The sequence below is a fragment of the Physeter macrocephalus genome, chromosome 17 (genome assembly GCF_002837175.3).
Source record: "Physeter macrocephalus isolate SW-GA chromosome 17, ASM283717v5, whole genome shotgun sequence".
NCBI classification, from domain to species: Eukaryota; Metazoa; Chordata; class Mammalia; order Artiodactyla; family Physeteridae; genus Physeter; species Physeter macrocephalus.
The window spans coordinates 49,496,263-49,518,134 of record NC_041230.1 but is presented as its reverse complement, the minus strand read 5'-3'; the positions used below and the strand labels follow the sequence as shown (position 1 = coordinate 49,518,134).

Genomic DNA, 21,872 nt, shown 5'->3' with positions numbered 1-21,872 from the left:
GTGAACCCTAACGTAAACTATGGACGCTGGGGGATCATGTGTCCATGGAGCATCACCAGCTGTAACAGAGGCTCCCCTCTCGGGGGCGATGCTGAGCAAGGCGGAGGCTACACGTGTTCTGTTTGTTTTTTTCTGACTATTTAGAAATGTATACTTATTAAAATATATTTCTTTTTAAATTCTCAAAGCTTCAGACCATCTTTCATGTAGCCCATGAGGTACTTGAGTGTAGACATTACAGTATACAGCAGTGATTTTTCTCTCCCTGGGTCTATTCTTTCCTTTTCTTTAAAGTGAAAAGGTTCAAATATGTGAAGAGCCCCACCCAACTCGACTAGTGTAATGTGTTGGTTTGACTGCTTATTGCACCTTCACTCATTACCCCCTGTGGCTTACTCAGTATTTTAAATGGATGAGTCATGTTTCCCTACCAGATCATTATGGGTGAGCAGTAAGTAATAAATAAAGAACATCTGTATTGAATATTCTTCATTGCAGTTCTTGGTTTTGCATAGAAGGAGGATCAGGATAAGAGGGGGGCATTAAGGCCATGAAGAGCTCCCTGACACCTAAAGCCATTAAAGTATCATCTTCCTGCAGGCAGTGCTGTCTGATGGGAGGAGCTCACTCTCTTTGGAGGATAGGTCAAAGCCTTGCTAACAGTCCTGCTTCTCTGCCTTTAGTCTGCTATCACTCTCCCCACAAGAAAGCGAAACAGGTCCCGCAGAGGCTGCCATCATCATGAAACCTGCCCCCCGGGTTCTGGTCTCTCCATCCACCCTCTGGTCACAGCAGCCTTCTTAAGGCACAGAAAGACTATGCCTGGGCCCTCTGTAGCCTGGCTGAGGAGCTGCAGGGGCCTCTGAACTCCAGGGAGCAAGTGCTGGCTTCAGCTCAAAGTTTCCAGGAGCTGAGAATGCCGTGAGAACAGCCAACAGAAGAAAAAGGAGACGTGGGGCTGAAAGTTCAATGTCTGGAAGGAGGGGCCCCAGCTCTCTCCAGCCCCCAGAGCCTGCACAGCTGTCACCAGCTAAGTCATGCTGAGATGTGGATAGGCTAGGTAGTAGCCCACACCTGAGCCCAGGACCACGCCAAAGAAAATCCAGGTGTTGTAGGACGTAACAGCCAGCATCATGAAGTAGCCGATGACCACCTGAGCGACATGAAGTAGAGACTGGCCGAAGTGACACAAGAACCACCTGAGGTGGGTTCTGCTGACTGCGGGGGGACTCTGAGCCTGAAGAATTCTGGTCTGTCTCTTCGATGAGCTGCTGGCTGGTGGAGACGGACAGGCTCATCAGGGCCTGGTGGAGCAGCCTGGCTTTGCCAGCCTTGATGCCTTCATACAACACAGCCAGGAGGAAGATGACCAACACCGAAAGGGCCATGCCTGCAGGACTGTGGACGCTCCAGAAATCAAAGAGAAGCGGAAGTAGGCAGGAGGTATATGGGGAACCTCTACCTTCCTCTCAATTTTGCTGTGAACCTTAAATGCCCTAAAAAAAGACAGTCTATTTTTAAAATGTATTTTTTTAGTCCCAGTCAACTTGATGAAATATAAATGTGCAGGTAATATTGCCATCAACAGATGGCATCCTCTCACGACATGGCCTGCTTTTTGGTGGATGGGAACGCAGGAACCCATCTATCTCCCAGTTTCTGCCACCTAAGAATTCCATCTACACAGGAGAAAAGCGTTTACGCAGACGTCTGACGCGTGACCAGGTGTCCCAGAGGGAGGTCCAAGGGGATCCCGAGGCACACGGTGGGATGTGAACTAGGTGCCACCGGCCAACCTCTAGGTGAGCGCCCCTTGCACAGCACCTCAACCTCCACAGGCTAACTAATCCTTGCAACGCTCCTCCTACGAGACCGAGCAAAGTCAGGGAGCAGCGAGCGGAGGAAACCACGAGAAAACACAGGTATGGTGCTGTGTGTCCCGTCTGGGAACTGCCACCAGCAGGACACTGGTTCACTCAGAGGAGGAGGTGCCAAAGAAAAAGTAGAAATGGGGACCAGAGCCACAGTCCTCTATTATTCTAAGAATCAAACTTTATTATAAGAATAGCATTCTCATTAAGGTTCAGTACTGTTTCTTTCTCTTCATTATTTCCTTTCATTTCCTCTATTTATTTCTCTTTGCCTCCAATTCTTTTTACCCAGAGGGATTATGGTTTTTACTTATTTACCATCAACACTTTCTTCCTCATATAGATCCTGGAATGACTCATACTTTTAATGGATTTTAAGAGTAGCTCCCCAACCTGCTTCCCAGAAGCTTCTGAAGAGCTTTTATAGAAAAGCAGGTCCTAGACCAATTATGTCAGGTCCAAGACAACGTATATTTTAAAAGTTTCCCAGCTTATTCTGATGTATTCCCTCCTGGCTGGAATATTCTCTCCACCTCCCACTTCCTTGATTAGTGGAAGGAAGACTGAATCCTTCACTGACTTCAGGTCTCTACTCCAGTAACACCTCCAAAGAGCGGCCCAGGTACCTTGTTATCTAAAATAACAGCCCCTGGGCTTCCCTGGTGGCGCAGTGGTTAAGAATCCGCCTGCCAGCGCAGGGGACACGGGTTCGAGCCCTGGTCTGGGAAGATCCCACATGCTGCGGAACAACTAAACCCATGTGCCACAACTACTAAGCCTGCACTCTAGAGCCCACGAGCCACAACTACTGAGCCACATGCCACAACTACTGAAGCCCGCACGCCTAGAGCCCGTGCTCCGCAACAAGAGAAGCCACAGCAATGAGAAGCCCCTGCACTGCAACGAAGAGCAGCCTCCACTCACTGCAACTAGAGAAAGCCTGTGCGTAGCAACTAAGACCCAAAGCAGCCAAAGATAAATTTAAAAAATAGATAAATAAATTAATTAAATAAAATAACATCCCCACTCCCCTCCCTGCTTTATTTTTTTCCTAGAATTTACCACCATCTAATAGACGGCATTTGTTTAATGTTTACATCCATGAAAATAGGGACTTTGTTTTGTTGACTGCTCTACCTCCATACCGCATAAAGTGTCCAGTACTGAATGGGCACTTGAAAAATATCATGCGCTTGATAACAGCACACAGCCAGGTGGGGGAACCAATGGATTTTAACACGGCAATGATCAGTTACTGTTTTCATTTGGCTCCGAGACAAAATGAGCACAAGTGTTCGGAAGTGGCGTCATTCACCAGCTAAGCATCTGTACGCTCCCCTGTACAGCATCCGCTGGTTGGTCTGCACTGAGGGGAAGGTGCTGCTTTCCCCCGGCAGCCGAGCCAGGGTGTGCTGTAGTCAGCATTCGAGAATTGAATGTTCCAGTGTTCCACTATCCAGAGGCCCCGGATGCAATCATCTGCCTTTGTGCTGAGGCCCAAATGTAAACTGGCTGTAGGGGAGGCCTGTCATCTGTGAATGTGTCTAACTGCCTGGCACGCCAGCCTGCCCTGCTTCACTGCCTTCCCCTCACCATCACTGGTGCACTGCATGGGAAATTAGGAGCTACAGAGTGATGGAAAAGTGCAAAGGTTAGGAAAGGTTTCCAGAAAACGAAAGGCTTATTGTCCAGGTGTCAGCCCACCAGACCAGCCCCTGGTAACGAAGCCGAAGCAGAGCCACTTCACCATGGAGGATGCAGAGGCCACAGTCCTATCTGTCCCTGACCACCTCCCCGCTCCCCGATCACACAACACGTGAGGATTCACAAAAATGCTTTTCATCTTCCTTCTCCTATCACATCATCCACTCTGAAGATGAAGTACAGCGTTTCATATTTAGACCTGCTCTGAGTAACCACATCCAGTGACATCAATATCTGGAAGAAATATGAAAACACAAAGTATATGCCTTCCAGTCATGTGATTTGAACAAAATAGAAATTTACCTTAGGGAAGGTGATGTTTTCTGAAAAAGAGAAGGTGGAATGTGTGAATTACACCTCAAACAGGGACAGCTCAAGGAGACCGTGCAGACTGTGAGCCAGTGTTGGTGGTGGGGGGGAGCGGACACGGAGGGAGGGAGGTGGTATCCACAAAATATCACAGGGACAGTGGGTGTACACGACCACGGGTGACATTAATTACTCCTGGCAGAAAAGCAGCAATTGCCAGAGGGAAAGCTGTAAAGTGAGACCAAACCCATAAAAATGGTGACTCTGTTTTGCACAGCTAGTCCCTTCACTGCACGGGCACAGCATTCAGCATTGGGCATGGATTTAGAAACTGGATCTCAACCAGCTGGTGGTCCCCACCCTTGGGGAACTGACCAACTGTCACTTCTAACCAAGGTCTTAATGTTAGTAAAATGAAATGTTACCAGTCATTTCTAGGAATTTGGGTTTTAACCCCCTCATCTGAAGCCTCTAGATAAAGTACCCTTTATGTTCCACAATAAATCTTTGTCCCAACCTGCTGAAAGCCTGTTCCTCCCTCTACTGTCCCCTTCATGGTAAACGGTACAATTTCCTACCCAGCTGCTTAAGCCTAAAATTTAGGAGCCCGACTAATACATACAGAAGGAATGATAGTTACAGAGCATATGTGGATGCTAAAACTAGAGAGTGAAAGTTGATGGGGAATGCAATATTTACATAATCTCAAAGTCTCGCCCCATTAATTACATGTTAATTACAAAGAGAAAAAGGAATAGGGAAGATAGGAGGGAGGCTCAAGAGGGAGGGGATATGGGTACATGTGTATACATATGGCTGATTCGCTTTGTTGTGTAACAGAGATTAGCACAGTATTGTGAAGCAATTATACTCCAACAAAGATCTATTAAAAAAAAAAGAGAGAAAAAAAAAAAAAACAACAACAAAGAGAAAAAGGAGTGGATTAACCTGGAGGACATCATCTCTAACCATGTGATCAAACCAACACTACTGATGTTGGGACAAACTGCCAACACGGACCCCTGATACAATGCACCGAGGACGGTGCAGCATCACTCATGTGTTGTTCTTGCCAAAAATGCGTAACCTCAATCGAATTGTAAGAAATCAAACAAACCCAAGTCGAGGGACCATGCAAAAGAATGTGGACTTCACCTTGAGGGAAATGGAGACACTCATGAGGAGTTTCTTAAAAGTCTTTTCATTTTGAAATAATTTTAAACTCACAAGAAAGTTTTTAAGAATTGTAGGGTTCCTGTATACCCTTCATGAAACATATCTACTGTTAATAAATTACATAGTCTTTAAAAATTTTTTTTAATTTTTAAAATAAAAAAAAATTTTAATTAAAAAAATTTTTTTAAAGTATAGTTGATTTACAATGCTCTGTTAGCTTCAGGTATACAGCAAAGTGTTTCAGTTATACATACATATACATCTATTTTTTTTCAGATTCTTTTCCCTTACAGGTCATTGCAAAATATTGAGTAGAGTTCCCTGTGTACTACAGTAGGTCCTTGTTGGTTATCTATTTTATATATAGTAGTGTGTATATGTTAATCCCAAACTCCTAATATATCCCCCCTCCTTTCCCCTTTGGTAACCATAAGTTTGTTTTCTACGCCTATGGGTCTATTTCTGTTTTGTAAATAAGTTCATTTGTATCTTTTTTTTTTTTTTTTTTTAAGATTCCACATATAAGCAACATCATTTGATCTTTGTCTTTCTCTGGTTACTTCACTTAGTATGTAACCTATATAATCTTAGTACAATGATCAAAACTAAGAAATAAAGACTGGTCAATACTATTCAATAAACTATAGACTTTATTCAAATTTAACCAGTTTTCCCCCTAATGTCCTTTCTCCATTCTGGGACCCAATCCAGGGTTCCAAACTGCATTTAGGTGTTGTGTCCCTAACCTAACCCGTGACAGTTCCTCAGTCTTTCTTCATCTTTAAAGACCTGACACTTTGGTGAGCACTGGTCAATTATTCTGTACAATGTCCTGAACTTGGGTTTAATTTCTTGCGGTTAGACTGAGGCTGAGCATTTCCGGCAGGGATACTACCAAAGTGATGCCGTGCCCGTCACATCAGGGAAAACATGATGTCAATATGCTATTAACCTTGGGCTTGTTATTAACCATGTGTCAATGTGCTGACCTTAACCTTGGCCACTTGGTTAGGTGCTGCTAGGTTTCTCCACTCTAAGATACTATTTTTCCCTTTGTAATTAATAACTATATCGGAAGAGGTAATGTGAGAATATGCAAATATCCTTTTTCTCTTCAAACTCTTGTCCACCAATTTTAGTCTCCATTATTACTGTGGTGTTCAACGGATGATTTCCTATTCTCTTATTCCTTCTTCTACATTTATTACTTGAAATTCTTCTGTAAGAAAGAACTGTTTCTTCTCCACCATTAATTTATTTATCCATCCATCCATTTATTCATCCATATAGACACACAGGTATTTCTTTATTCTATGGATTATAATCCAGTGTTGTGGGTATTCATTTTCTTGCTCAAATCATTCCAGCTTTGGCTGTCGGGACTTCTTTCAGGCCAAGTCTGTGCTCTTTCTGAAAGTCTCTATCTTCCTCTGAGCACCTCTTTACTTTACTTTCTGGCACAAATGCTCCAGGCACATAGTATGTTCTTCCTGCCCCAGCACCTGAATCAGCCACATCCCCAAAGACACTGGAGTTTTGAACATTATCTGATTACACTCTAGAAACATCACTCTGGTGGCAGCTCTGGGAGACTGACGGACCAGCAGAGATCCTGCCACAACTCAGGAATTATGGAAGCTAGAGCACGAGTGCTGGCAATGGTAATGAAGAGACAGCTTCCAGGAGGGTAAGGGACGGGGTGGCGCCCTGAGGACTGCCCCGTTTCTCCTGGAGAGTCTGGTAATGAAGGACAACCTGCCTGGAGACAGAGGGAGCTGGAGCTGACTGGGTGTGGGGCGGCCGTGTAGCTGGCCGTCGGATGTCCAGGCCTGGCGCTCAGAAGAGAGGGGGCAGCAGCACCTCTGGTGCTGATGTGATGAGATTGTCGTGGGGAGAGTACAGCGAGAAGACAGAAGCTTGTGCCACACCACGTTTAGGGACAGACGAGGAAAGAACCAGAAAAGGTGACTGTAGGGGAAATGGGACAAAGGTGTCACAGAGGCCTGGAGAGCCTGAGCGTCACGAAAACTCCCTAGAGTGATAAACGCAGCAGACAGGTCGAGTACGAGAAGCACTTAAAAGCTGGAACTTGAATAAGTCAGAAAGAGAAAGACAAATACCATATGACATGACTTATATGTGGAATCTAAAATATGACACAAATGAACTTCTCTATGAAACAGAAACAGACTCACAGACATAGAGAACAGACTTGTGGTTGCCAAGGGGGAGGGATGGAGTGGGAATTTGGGGTTTGCAGATGTGAGCTTTTATATATAGAATGAACAACAACAAGGTCCTACTGTACAGCACAGGGACTATATTTAATATCCTATGATAAGCCATAATGGAAAAGAATATTTTAAAAAAGAATGTGTGTATATATATATATATATATATGTATAACTGAATCACTTTGCTGTATGGCAGAAATTAACACAAAATTGTAAATCAACTCCACTTCAAAAAAAAAAAAGTTTTCACTTGATTTGGCCATTATATTTAGCAAGTTTTGAAAGAACAGTTTCAATGGAGTGAGAAGACACGAGCCCACGGGCAGGGTGAAACAGGAGGTGAGACCGAGGACGAGATACACAGTCTCTTCCTTCAAGAATCACTGGAGCAAAATCAAGGAAATCGTGCACTTGTTAGAATAGGATGCAGAGTATGTTTGCTTTTAACGGACGCATTCATTCGACATTTGCACATCTCCTAAGTGCCGGTTGCTGGAAAGGGCTTAACCATACTTTCATGCTCGGGAAAAGGGGCCAGAAAGGAAGGAAAAAAAAATTTTTTTTTAAGGAGAAGGAAGAGGGTACACAACAGACCATCCAAGAAGAAAGAGATGAATACGGGGGGGCGGGGGGGAGAGCAGGTGAGGGAGCCAGGGAGAATCAGCCTTGACTGGCAGCCTCTGCTCTCTGGAAGACCGGCACGCAAACCACGACATGACGTTTAAACTGCATTAAAGATGATCACCAGCGTTAGAGGTTTTATGTCCAAATTTTAAAAACTCAAATACTCTAGATCACAGTCGACACACTACAACCCACAGCCTGTTTTTGTATGGCCCTTGAGCTAAAAATGGTTTTTATGTTTTAAAAGGTTGTTGTTAAAAATAAGAACAAACAGAGTATGTGACAGAGACCACATGTGGACTGGAAAGCCTAAAATATTTCTGACCCTTTAGAGTAAAAGTTTGCCAAACCCTGCTCTAAATATTTTTACCATGGCAAACATACAACATTTAGAAATCCAGCCTAACAAAATAGTAATAATATGCAAAAGAGTAATAACTTTGAGAAACCAGTTGCAAAAGGGACCAGGCAATGGTAATAAAGCTGAGGGGGAAATAAATCATCAGATACACACTGCCAGGGTCTTGATATGATAATCCAGTCTTCCTGGACAGTAATCTGCTTTCATATAATAAGAACAAATTTGTTTCTATCTTCAGAAACAGACAGGCCTGGGACATAGTCCCCACAGTGGGTTTACCCACAAAAAATACAAAGAAAAAACAACCAAGAGGTTTTGGGTTTTTTTTCCTAATTTGTTTATAGTGACTATTCAGAAGAAAAAAATAACTGCAAATTAAAATGTCAAAGAGGAATGATGAAGCAAATTATATGGAGGAATATGACGTCATAGCAAATAGCTATTAAAAATGCTTATGGGCATTACGCTGAGATATAAGAGGGACACGACTTCAAATGAAAAGATGAACCAGAAATAATACGTACATATAGAATACAACTGTAACAATATATTAAGTGCCCTGTTCAGAACCAGAACTTAGGGTGACATAAATAATTGAACCCTCATGTGGTTTTCCATAAAACTTTTTGTATGAAAAATTCTGAAAATTTAAATCTAGTTCTTGTACATCTGAAAGTAAAGCAGTCAATAAAATTTACCTTTTAAAAGACAAGGTTTGAAAATGCATATTAAAATTTTAGGATGAGTTCAAAGACAGAATCATGAGGCAGCAACTTGTGAAGCCAAAAATTCTTCTAGAATGAAACAAGCCTGATTCTTTGTTCTGGTCACACCCTGACTTTTTGGAAATAAAAGAAAGACATTCATGCCTCAACCTGTCAAATAGTTCCAGATGTTCTCCTCAGGTATGATTTTTCAGATGCTGTTTAAAAGAGGCTCCTCCTATAACCTTAAGAGTCCATGGAGGGCTTCCCTGGTGGAGCAGTGGTTAAGAATCTGCCTGCCAATGCAGAGGACACGGGTTTGAGCCCTGGCCTGGGAAGATCCCACAATGCCGCGGAGCAACTAAGCCTGTGCGTCCCAACTACTGAGCCTGCGCTCTAGCGCCCACGAGCCACAACTACTGAGCTCACGTGCTACAACTACCGATGCCCGCGCACCTAGAGACCGTGCTCCGCAACGAGAAGCACCGCAATGAGAAGCCCACGCACTGCAACGAAGAGCAGCCCCCGCTCGCCGCAACTAGAGAAAGCCCATGTGCAGCAACGAAGACCCAACGCAGCCAAAAATAAATAAGTAAATAAATTTATATATATATAAAAAAAAGAGCCCATGGAAATAACCATCTCAAGAGTAAGGCCCTTTGATCTGGGGGGCATTCTTACAAGTCTTCTCTAATTAAAAACTGGTGGACCTGGTTCTTTGCTGCAGTACACCCATGGCACTGAATACTACAGAAATTTCATACTGCAGAAGTGGGTCCATATTTCTACTCACTTTCTATTCCCTCTTTTCCCAATGTAAAGAGTTAGAAGGAAGGTTTATGTCTTTTCAAAGGCAAAGTGGAACTCCTGAATAAATTCAAAGGAGAAGTAAGAATTTATATGAATTTACTCTTGTCTTTGTATTCATCCTTTCAAAGGAGTTCAAACCAAAGTGATAAGTGACGGTTAAGAAGCTCTTTTTTTCTTTTTAAAAAAGGAGATAGTGGGAGCAGGAAAACAAAACCAAAACCAAACATCAACTACAGCCTGAAACACACCCGCTTTCAGTTTTCCCTAATAGATGAGAGGCAGCTCAGGATGAGCTTCACTTCAGCATCTCACCATGATCTTTCTGCTTCTGGCGCCTTCTTAATTTATAATCTACTGTTATAAACTCCTCCAAACAACCTGAAGCTGAAAATGCCTTCCAAATTGTTGTCAAGGGAATGAATGCTTCTCTATTAATTCTTTAGTCATGTTGTGACAAAAGCTCTCTCACTGGAGCTGCTACTTTTGAATAAAGAATTTGGCCCCTTCTCCCAGGTTTCTTGGCACCAGAAATGGACTTTGTTGAGCTTGACTGCGCCATCTGAAACAGTACAAAATAAAAGACTCTCTTTGGGTTAAAATCTGTTCTAAGATGGTTTCTTCTGTCCCTCTCCCCCAGTCCCCAATACATATTCAGCTACACAGTAAAACGCCACGGCCAAAAGTTTCATCTTATTTGGAAGCAGTATATACAGCATCCTGAAGTCTGATCTTCTACTTCTTCATCAGTACTTAGACTGCAGTCAACTCAAGTCTCTTACCTACAGACTTTCCACTAATGGATTTAGTGCCTCTGGCCCTAGAGATAAAAGACGCTTTAAAAGCACCCAGTCCAAACCACCGAGCTGATCTCCCTGTGCTATGCGGCTGCTTCCCACTAGCTATCCACCCTACGTTTGGTAGTGTATATATGTCCATGCCACTCTCTCACTTCGTCACAGCTTACCCTTCCCCCTCCCCATATCCTCAAGTCCATGCTGTATTGTTATACAGCAGAAACTCACACACCATTGTAAAGCAATTATACTCCAATAAAGATGTTAAAAAAAAAAAAAGCACGCAGTCCATCTGTCTGTTCTATTTCTCCCCACTGAATAAAAGTCAGTGGAGCACTGACACACGGTACACTGAAGGTACACGCCATACACTACAGGGAAGCCTGTAGGAGAGAGTGATTATTTGGCAGAATTGGGAAAATGTTACAAAGGAAGGGATACCGGGTCCTGAAGGATGAACAGGAATTCCTCTGCCAGTAAAAAGCAGGAAGTCAAGAGAGGCAGAGGTGAGAAACACACACATTCACAGGTGCCACACTCCACAGAGTTTTCAAGCACTACAAGAGTGTAATTAAGGGGTTTACAGAGCAATGCTGCCCCGAATAGGACACACGGAAGACAGACTGTTATCTTTCCCACTTTTCTTAAGCAGCTGGCCTCAAAACCTGTTAGCTCTTCCCTGTCCCTCAGCCTAATCCCCACAACCAATTAGCAGTCGACGGCTTCTTCCTCTAATCCCCACCTCGGCCACTACTCCTGACACGGTTGCGGGACAGCGCCACGGGGTGCTGACCTGAATGAGTAAGCAACTCTGGTCCCCCTCTCGGTCCTGTGAACAAACAACCGCCAAGTTAACTTCTTAAAGCAGAGCCCTGTTTCTATCACTAGTACTACTGGTGAAAGACTGAATAAAAATCTAAGAGATATGGGGATATATGTATAACTGGTTCACTTTGTTATAAAGCAGAAACTAACACACCACTGTAAAGCAATTATACTCTAGTAAAGATGTTAAAAAAAAAAAAAAAAAAGAAAAATCTAAGCGAACTAGCCTGGCACTCGGTAATACCGTCCTGACCTGCCCGTCCACCAGCACTTGCCCCCATCCCTAGCCAAGGCCCCAGTCCAGGCCGGGGAAGTATACTTACTGCCCTGGGCGCATACAAGCCCCCGCACTCACACCTTTGTTCGCCTGAACCCTTCTCCTTGCCCCCCTCTTCCCCTACCCGCCCACCCACCCACCTCCAACTCCTCCCTGAGGCCGTGTTCAATTCTGTTTACGAAACCTTATGGGATCACACAAGGGGTCCTTCCTCCTCGGAACTCCTATGGCTAGAAGTGTCTATGCAATTAAAATAGCCTTGGTTCTACACTTTGTGCCTTCAAAGCTAAGCTGTCAACTCCTGTACTCCACAGAGCCTTTGACAGCTGTCCTTATACTCACAGTAAGCAATGATAAGCACTGGTCCCTGAGGATACTGAGGAAGTGACCCTGGGCTCTCCTGGGTCTTTCCCTTTGCTCACCAACAAGTCCTATTGTTATTCTCCCTACTACAGCCACTTCACTCCAACTCCACGGACCCACCCTAGCCCAGGGCACCCTCATTTCCTGTCGGAACCATTGCAGCACCCTCCTAAGTGACTCCCATCAATGCCTAACCTAAAGCCTTATAATAAAACCTAAACTCTCTTGCATGGAATAACCCATGTCAGAAAAAATTCTGAGGTCCCTTTCCCACACCCACCACCTCCCCAGCTGGCTCCCCACACACAGCCCCCCTGGGAGACGCTCCCGCCAAAGTTTAACCTTGCTGGGGAGCAGTGCACGTGCCAGCCTGAACTCAGGACTAGAGGCCCTGCTACCCCTCTAGTCTGGCTCCCTGCCACGCTACGTGCCGCTCATCATCTCCTCGCGCTGCTGTTCTCCGCCCCCCGGCTGTGCCAGTCTGATCCTGTGTCCTGAGCGCAGCACTTCTGCTCCCGGAGCCCTGCCCCTCTGCCCCCAGCTCTGCTCACGCTGAAGCCCTCCTCCAGGTCTCAGGTGAAGCGGCACTTCCTCAGAGCAGTGCTCCTCTCACCCATCCACGGCGGCAACCACGTCCGTCCCTCACGTCTCTCTGTGACGAGGCCTCTTCATTGTCTGCCTCCCCAGCTGGAGTCCACGGATGCCGGAGCCTTGAAAGCCCAGAGCACGGCAGCGCCACACGTAAATGCTCAAGAAAACTTAAATGAATGAACGAGCATTTAGGAAACCTCGGCCAAGGATCTATGTTCTCTACTTAAAAACAGTTGTTTCTGGAATCCGCCTGCCAATGCAGGGGACACGGGTTCAAGCCCTGGTCAGGGAAGATCCCACATGCCACGGAGCAACTAAGCCTGTGCACCACAACTACTGAGACCGCGAGCCACAACTACTGAAGCCTGCGCGCCTGCAGCCCGTGCTCCGCAACAAGAGAAGCCACCGCAATGAGAAGCCCGCGCACCGCAACGAACGCAACTAGAGAAGGCCCGCGTGCAGCAACGAAGACCCGATGCAGCCAAAAATAGATAAATAATTCTATTAAAAAAAGTTGTTTCTGTACATGTGATTAATTGTGGTTACTAACATAGTAGCGAATGATCAGATGAGTCATTTAAGTATACTCTTTATTTTATTTTTAACATCTTTATTGGAGTATAATTGCTTTACAATGTTGTGTTAGTTTCTGCTGTATAACAAAGTGAATCAGCTATACGTATACATATATCCCCATATCCTCTCCCTCTTGCGTCTCCCTCCCACCCTCCCTATCCCACCCCTCTAGGTGGACATGAAGCACCAAGCTGATCTCCCTGTGCTAGGCGGCTGCTTCCCAGTAGCTCTCTCTTCTACATTTGGTAGTGTATATATAAGTCCATGCCACTCTCTCACTTCGTCCCAGCTTACTCTTCCCCCTCCCCGTGTCCTCAAGTCCATTCTGTATGTCTGCAACTTTATTCCTGTCCTGCCACTAGGTTCATCAGAACCATTTTTTTTTAGATGCCATACATATGTGTTAGCATATGGTATCTGTTTTTCTCTTTCTGACTTACTTCACTCTGTATGACAGACTCTAGGTCCACCTCACCGCAAATAACTCAATTTCGTTTCTTTTTATGGCTGAGTACTATTCCGTTGTATATATGTGCCACATCTTAATTATACTTTTTAGAGCAGACTTTCAGAAGTGGCTACTCCAAAAATAAAGTCAATCTCTTCTTTTCCCATTCTTGAAATTCTGGTACTACCACACTACAAAGTACAGTAGTGAAAAATTAAGTGAACGTCAAAGATAATTTAAAAACGGTTAGCTTTGTGTTTCTTTCCTTTACTGGCCCCACAGGTGGAAAAAATAAGTTGAGTGATTTTGATCTCCATGTGCTCAGTCTCAGTTTTGACAGTGTTTGTGGGAGATCATTGAATATACACTCAAATGGCAGCCAGCACACAAGAAAGACAATGGAGCCTGGGAAGCTGTAACACTCCGCAAACCATGAAACACAAACTCCTGCCCGTCTCCCCCAGCACCCAGCTGCTGCTGATACCCAGTGTCTCCTGTGTATTTGTTGAAGGAATGATTAATCCTAATTAGTCAACACTAGTTATATAAGGTCCCTTGACAGGGAACTCTGTGATGAATTAATACATGACAATACATTTCAACGACTTATGACAATGCTAATTCTTGAACTGTACTTTATTATTGGTGAGCACAATCCCACAAGCATATGGGTTAAGGTGGTGATGACATTTCTAAAGAATGTACCGACAGCGTGACAAGAGTGCACATTTTCATAATGCCCTTTCCCACCAACAGGAATAAAGACAGTAAGGAAAGGAAACAGAGCACCTATTTTGCTCCTGCTCCACTGCAGGAGGTGAGAGAAATGAGAATTTTGCTCCCTCTCGGCCAGCAACAGGGATTCTCCCTTTTGGGCAAGGAACAAAGTTGGTAGCTCTGCTCATACAAGCAGCAGTGTTAAGAAGTCAGGCAGGAAAATAAAGAGACAAACCAACCAACCAACAACACCTGAAAGAAGTCTCTAATCTGCGAGGTAAGTCTGAACCTCCCATACCAGCTTTAGCACAGGAGGAAAAGCTGGATGGAGGTGGGAAACTCTTCCCTTGACTAACCAAATGGAATATTCAAGAAGACCCTGGGTTCTGCTGGCCTCCAATTCCATCCCTGAAGCAGAAGTGGGCTCTGGCGAGGAAAGAATAGAAATCAGTGATCAATGACCTTTCTTTCTAAGGATTCCCATGGCTTTTCTCAATTCCACCTTTCTCACACTGCCGGCCACTCCCAGTGAATGTGCTCTAAGTGTTAGAAGAGACTCATCCCAACCTCACACCCTAAATATGCAGTTTCCTCCAATTCAGGGATGGACTGATATAAACAATTTCAGTGACAAAAGTCTGAAAATATTTTGAACTCAACAGTACTAGACAATTTACAATTATTCAGAGGCATAGGCAACTGGTTTACTGATGAATGCGAATATGACTATAAAACTATGTTTTACAATATTTCTACTCATCTTATCGTGTTAACGTAAAAATCACAAGCGTCAAATGGTCTTTAAAATTGCTCCTAAAAAGATACCAAAATACTTGGTAGTTGAGAGAATCACAAAATACCTATGAACAAAAATGTATATTTAAGGTTCTATATCCATTAGCACATTAACTCTAAACAGAAAAATGAAGGACACTGTATTGGTCTATAACCCATTATAACAGTCTGTTTTTAAAAACCAGTCTTCCCCGCTTCCACTTGATATGTGCTGCCTCCCAAAGCTTTACTGCCTGAAGGCTAACTGTTTTATCTAACAAAATACTTCACCAAGATCTTATTTTCCCCTAAGTATTCTATTTTTCTAAAACTCTCTGAAAAGAAGAAAAAAATTATAATTTACTCCCACAGAGAAATGGAAGCAGCAAACATTAGACCATCATTCTGTGGTGAAGACATTCTTTGGCAATACTTAGGAAAACAACTTCAGTCTCTGCTCTTCTGAGCATGGGGGTCAAGAACTCCACCTGAGTGACAGAGGAGGACATTTAGATGGACACGCGACCTCTACCCTCCACAGAGCTACAGCTGCCATCTTTGATCTCCTTCCTTCTTTGGACTCATCGTGTCTTAGGAGGCAGAGGACCCATGGGAAGCACTCAAATTCAAGGCTGCAACCCTAACCTGCCAACTGTCACCCCCACACCCCCACACCTCCACCCTTAACCTAGGATTCCAACTTAAAAATTATGCATTTATATTATAGCTCTAGTGCACAAAATGATGGATTTGTATCCTTCTGAAGGATGAAGCCAAACAACTCCTTATTTGTCCTAATTATGTTTTCTTTATGGATTATAAATAGATTTTAAGCCTCACTTTGATATCATGAGACAGACCGATTAACAGTGTAAACAACAGATAAGGCGGTTTTGTAATCTGGATGCTTAGTCTCTATTATCCAAATCTAAATCCAAGGAACCAAACTTTCTATGTGGAAAAGCACTTTGCTTGACTCTCTACATTATATAATAAAAATTACTTTAAGAACACTGAAGAGGACTTGCAGAGGAAAATACACACTGGAAGAAGAGGTAAAAGTCAAAGGGCATAGGTAAAAGAGAGAGAACTTATCAGCTGGTATTCAGTGGAGCTAGGATTTACTACTACCACATTACTATTACTCAAAATGACAACCCTCAGGAAAGTTCTACAATAAATCTAAACATTCAACACTTCACTTTATGTTAGAGTCACTAGTCTAACAAGAATTTTATTGATTTGTTTCATCGTTTGAAACCTTCCAAGAACCAGTCCAGAATTAGAGCATTCACTGCTAACTAAGAGTGGCAACCGCTGCCTTGTACAAATAAACACATATATTTCACCTGAAATAAGTAAGCTATGTTAAACTTAGAGCTCCAATTCACAAGCTCTTAGTTTCCTTAAGGAGACCGAGAAAATACTTCTTTGATCTTCCGAAAGAGAACATACTTTAATATTGGTTTTGAAAAACTCACGTTAAGAAGAGTTTAATCAAATATGACTGCAAATACTAAAGAGGAGGAGGGGGAGGGGGAGGGGGAAAGGGAAGGAGAGGAGGGGGAGGAGGAGGAGGAGGAGAAGGATGGAGACGATCATTTTGAACCATGGGACTGTAAGCCCTTCAGGACAGATTTCATCTTTTTAAGCAGTTGTAAGGGATGTCTTGTAGTAGGTGGATAAAAACAAACAAGCCTAGATCCATCAAAAGATATTCAGGCCCAATGTATTTCCCATCACCATCAGAGGATAGCAAGCGGTAGGTACAGTTGATTTGATTTAAAGACTGCTCAGCATTCAGCAACAGTCTCAGAACCTGGAGCTTCTAGCTGAACCCTTGAGAACTAAGAAACTTAACAGGTTACAATCGCTATGCAAAACCCTTATGACAATCATTCATGAGCTGCTATATACACAGGTGACGATGAACTCAGAGCACAAGTGAAAGAAAAGGGACTTGGGGGCTGACAGCTTGCTCTGCACATAGCAGACAACACTAGTGGGCTTTACTGCTCATAAAATACAGGGAAGATTTCAAGTAGCCAAAGAAAGGATGATAACAATTTCTACATCACCATGAAACTTGGACTCCTACAGAGATCATATTTGTCTCCGTAAGAAGTTTCATCAGCACCATCTATGAGTCCAATTTTAGATTTAAATGGCAAAACAGGCTCATCAATAATTAGGCCTTGGAAAGCATCCAGATTAACAGCATAAAATAAATGCTTGTTACAAAACAACTCTACAGGGCTGGATTTATATAGCAGAATACCCAACCAAGACCTGTGTGACAGGGCAAAGGAAAGGCTGACAACATCAATATGCAACAAAACTTTAGATGATACAGTAAAGCTGTAAGAACAGAGACAGACTCCCTCCCCACAACACAGACACGCCAAGCGGACCGAAAACAGCACGGAGCCCAATCAACCTCACTTCACAGATGAGAAGACTAAGGCCCAGAAAAGTTGTCCAAGATGATCCAGGCTGGATTCTAGGCCCAATGCCTCCACTCCACCCTCACTAGACCAGCTTTCTCTCAAAACACAGGGACAAAAACTGCCGTTCTTATTGTTGGCTAACTCATCAAAGGATCCCAAAATCCTGGGAATCTTTCTTTCCTTTACTCTCCAGGACAAAAAGCGAAACAAACTCATGTTCCAACAGATTCCCTAGAAAACCCAAAATTCCCAAAAGTGGATATGGGACTGGAACCTGTACAGAGCCACTATAATGCCACACTGCAGAATCACACGGCAATTCATTGCCAAATCCTTTCACATACATTACCCCCCAAGAACCACAGCTCACGAAAGAGAGGAGTCTGAACTCCACGTCAGATCGAGGGAATTGTGCCAGAATGAGAAGAGCCTCAGACATGAAGCAAAGCAAACCTTGCAATATTCAAGAGAAAAGGAAATTTCCTATAAGCCTCAGGGAACCTTTCCCAGAAGGTCTCAGGGTTGCTGAGAAAGGAAAGGGTTGCTGTGGGTCGTTGTTATAGCTATGAATTCAATGTCATCATTCTTAAAGGTCGTCAGCTACATTTAGATTTTGTTTTCCCAACAAACCAAAGGAAAAATGTCATTCAGGATCATGAGAAAATGCTGGGCAGAGGGCATGCTGGGAAAGTAGCATCCCACTTACTGGAGTGAGTGATGAACTATGGAAGCTCCTGCCTGTCCTCCCTGAAGGATTTGAATCTTAGGCTGCGTGACACATACCCTACACAATCTTCTTTCAGGTTATCACTGGGGTTTTGTGGCCAAACTTGGGATTTTTCTGGCTTTTTCCTTTTATACTGAAAGTGTTTCTAAGGCAGTATGATTGCTAAGACGACCAGGAGGAAAAACAAATGTTAAACCAAAGATAAAGCACAGGAAAAGAGTAAAGCAGTAAGGCGAAAAGACTTCTATATTAAGTAGAAAGTATGCCAAATGAGTTGCTTTCATTCCTAGTGCAACAGTGTTGGACTGGTTCCCTTGGTTGATGATACAGAAGCAATATATAACATTGTTTCTAAACTGCACAACTTCAGACCCCTATGACAGTTACTAAAACCAGGCTACCTGAAGACATTAAACAAAACTCCGATTTTTATAAAACTTCAGAGACTACCAAACTTTTGAACTCCCAATCCTTATATTAATGACATCACAGACCTAAATGCTTAAGCTTCAAAAGGGAAAGTGAGAAACATCAAGTTCTAGAACATACAAACTCATTTTGTTTCAATAGAATTAAGTTCTATTCAAACAAAACAAAGATGTTATAAAAGCCCAACATCATTGGTATCAAAAATTAAAGTTTGTTTCTAAGTAGTAACACAAATTAGTCATATTACTTTGAAGTAGCCTTGAGATTGATAATTTTAAAAGAACCCCCAAAACAAATATACCACTTCAACAGTCAAATAAAGTTACCGCAATTAGTCACTGAAAAAACACATATTGACTAATTCATATTTATCTGTAAAATGTCAAAAATATCTGCCCTGCCTACTGTACAAGATGGGTGAAAATGAAAATCAAAGTGAGACAGCATGTGAATGTACTTAATAAGCACGTAAATCATAACGTACTGTGTAAACTCTACCGCTTACTGACTTGCAAAGAATAGTTACATGCGAGTAATGCTGTAGCTTGGTATGGTAAACGAGTAGGAGACTAGGTGTCATTAACCCGGAGTCTAATCCTAGTTTAACCATTAAGTGCTAATAACCTCACTGTAATAGAGATCACTAATGCTCACCGAGCACCACTTCTTTACCTGGAAAGTAACAGAATTGGATTAGACGGGTCTGAAGTCCCTTTTGGCTCTGCTACTACGATTAGTAATATTTCACGTCTAAATTACTGCTAGCGGGACTTCGCTGGCGGTCCAGCGGTAAAGAATCCGCCTTACAATGCAGGGGACGCGGGTTCGAGCCCTGGTCGGGGGAACTAAGATCCCACATGCCGCGGGGCAACCAAGCCCGCGCGCCAACCAAGCCCGAGCGCCACAACTACTGAGCTTGCGCGTCTCAACTAGAGAGCCCACGCGCCCTGGAGGCTGCACGCCACTAGAGAGAGAAAAACCCGCAGGCCACAACTAGAGAGAAGCCCGTGCACCGCAACGAAGAGCCCGTGCCGCAACGAAAGATCCCACGTACCCCAACAAAGATCCCGCGTGCCGCAATTAAGACCCAACGCAGCCAAGAATAAAATAAATAAATAAATCTTAAAAATAAACTAAAAATAGAGAAAAAAATTACTGCTAGTCTAAATAACATTTCACATTACTAAATATTCTCATATGTGCCACCATGTCACAAGTGGATGCCCCACCTTTCCTAATTCAGCAGATATAGCAGTGACACCACTACCTTTGGAAACCTGTGTGCAGACCTGTGAGCGGCTCAAAGCACTATTACCTACTTCTTCACAGTGTGGGTCAAAGATGAGATGAGAGGAAGACGCATTTTATCCCTCATTTACCAGACTAATGAGCTGAAGCCAAGATGAAGTCATCTACGGACAACTCGCAGAAGAGAGAAAGCTGGGAGCAGAAAGCAGGTGCAGGGCTCTTCTCAATCAGGGACAACCGAGCATCTGAAATGGAAACGCACCAGGGCTGCTCCTCTCACGTCCAATCTTCTGTGGCATAAAGGACGGCAGTCCCTGCTTCAACCCATCTGCTAACCACTAGGCCCTGGTCTTGCTGTGTGCCAGGGACACGGTAATGAACGAAAGGAAAGTCCCTGGCCTCTTGGAGCTTACACCGTGGGTGGGGAAGATCCACAGAGTAAATGAGTAAAATATAAGGTACATTATAGTGGCAAGTGCTATGGAGAAAAATGAACCACGGAAAGGGAATAGAGAGCATGTATTTGGAGATCTGCAATTTTCGTTTAAGCCAGCTGGATGTCACTTACAGAACTCCAATAATACACCTAAAGTAGTTTTCCTAACCATTTCCCCAAACAGGGACTACTCTGGATACAGGGAAGACGCTGGCCTGCTGATGCCAATTTTATATTGACTGCTCAAAGCTCTGAACTGCCAGCTATGAGATATCTGTCATGTTGGCAATCTAAACCCACACTAATGACGACTCACCCCAACCCCACCTTTAAATCCACAAAGAAAGAGTGCAAGTGGATTTAAGAAAGAGAGCCAGGAGGAGCCAGACGTTACCAGAGCACTTGAACTGCTTCTGACTTGGCACAAATATCTGCCAATGCAACGGTTAAAATGCAGTTTGTGTGCCGAGTTCTGCTAGGACAATGCACTAAGAATGCAGCGCACATCATTTTGCCTTTTCTGACCTGTCAATTCTAGTGACATTCTCTACTATTAGTCTATATTTAACCAGCTTACTAGGCAGTTTCTCCAGCTTCTAGCATTTTTTTTTCTTTTATTATGAGTAACCCAGTTTGCAAGAAAGTTGCTGTAACATAACAGCCCCCTCAAGATGTGACACACTTGTATGAGCACTGTCCTATCAACCTTTAATTCACCTCGTTAGCTGAGCTGACAAACCAGGTTAAGCTTTGTTTTAAAATGCCTTCTCTAAGTCTTTAAAATCTCATGGTCCTCGGGCTGTAACAGCATCCTGAGAATTACAGTAAGTCTTTTAAAATGTGCTACAGTTTACTTTAACGTCTATAACGCACTACCCTTCTTTTTAAAAGGAGTTCCCACAAAGGGTGGAAAGTCACTTCTGCGAAGAACTTGGGGCTGCGGGGGGCGGGGGGTGTCGGATCGTCCATCCTAAGAAAAAGATCCGACAGGGTTTTTCCTCTGCCCACACCCGGAGAGGCGGTGTTTGCTTGGCTTCTCCGCGGGAGGGACGCTCCCCGGCCGATTTCGCGGCGCTGGGCCCGGCCCACTATGCGTCGATTTGGAGGCGAACGGCCGGCAAACTTCAGCCGGGATCCGCGGGCTGGGCCGGGGCGAGGGGGCAGCTCTTCCCGGGCGCCGCCCAAGCCCTGCTCGCGATCGCGGGGCCGGGGTCGGCCCAGGACGGCGTCTGGGGGCCTCCGGGGTTCTGAGGCCCCGGCCAGCGCCGGGCAGTGGGAACTCGAGGAGGGAGGGAGGGAGGACTGAGGTCCGGGGTCAACTCCAGGGGGAGTGGGGTCCCGTGGACGGTACGGGCCCGGCCCGGCCGAAGCCATAGGGGCTGTCCTGCGGGGAGGCAACGAGTGGGGCCCGGCCGGGTGTCTGCCGG

At 44.2% G+C, this 21,872-nt stretch overlaps 2 protein-coding genes across 18 annotated transcripts in view; both read right to left on the bottom strand.

The window, feature by feature from the left end:
- GAN (gigaxonin) overlaps window positions 1–21,872 on the bottom strand; it is a 96,024-nt gene that overhangs the window by 34,778 nt on the left and 39,374 nt on the right. The gene's annotated exons all lie outside the window — the stretch shown is intronic.
- Window positions 932–21,819, bottom strand: LOC114484106 (high affinity copper uptake protein 1-like). The gene is given in 3 exon segments (XM_028478259.2): window positions 932–1,226; window positions 1,228–1,462; window positions 21,456–21,819. Coding segments are annotated over 3 exon segments (795 nt in total). The 3' UTR covers window positions 932–1,030.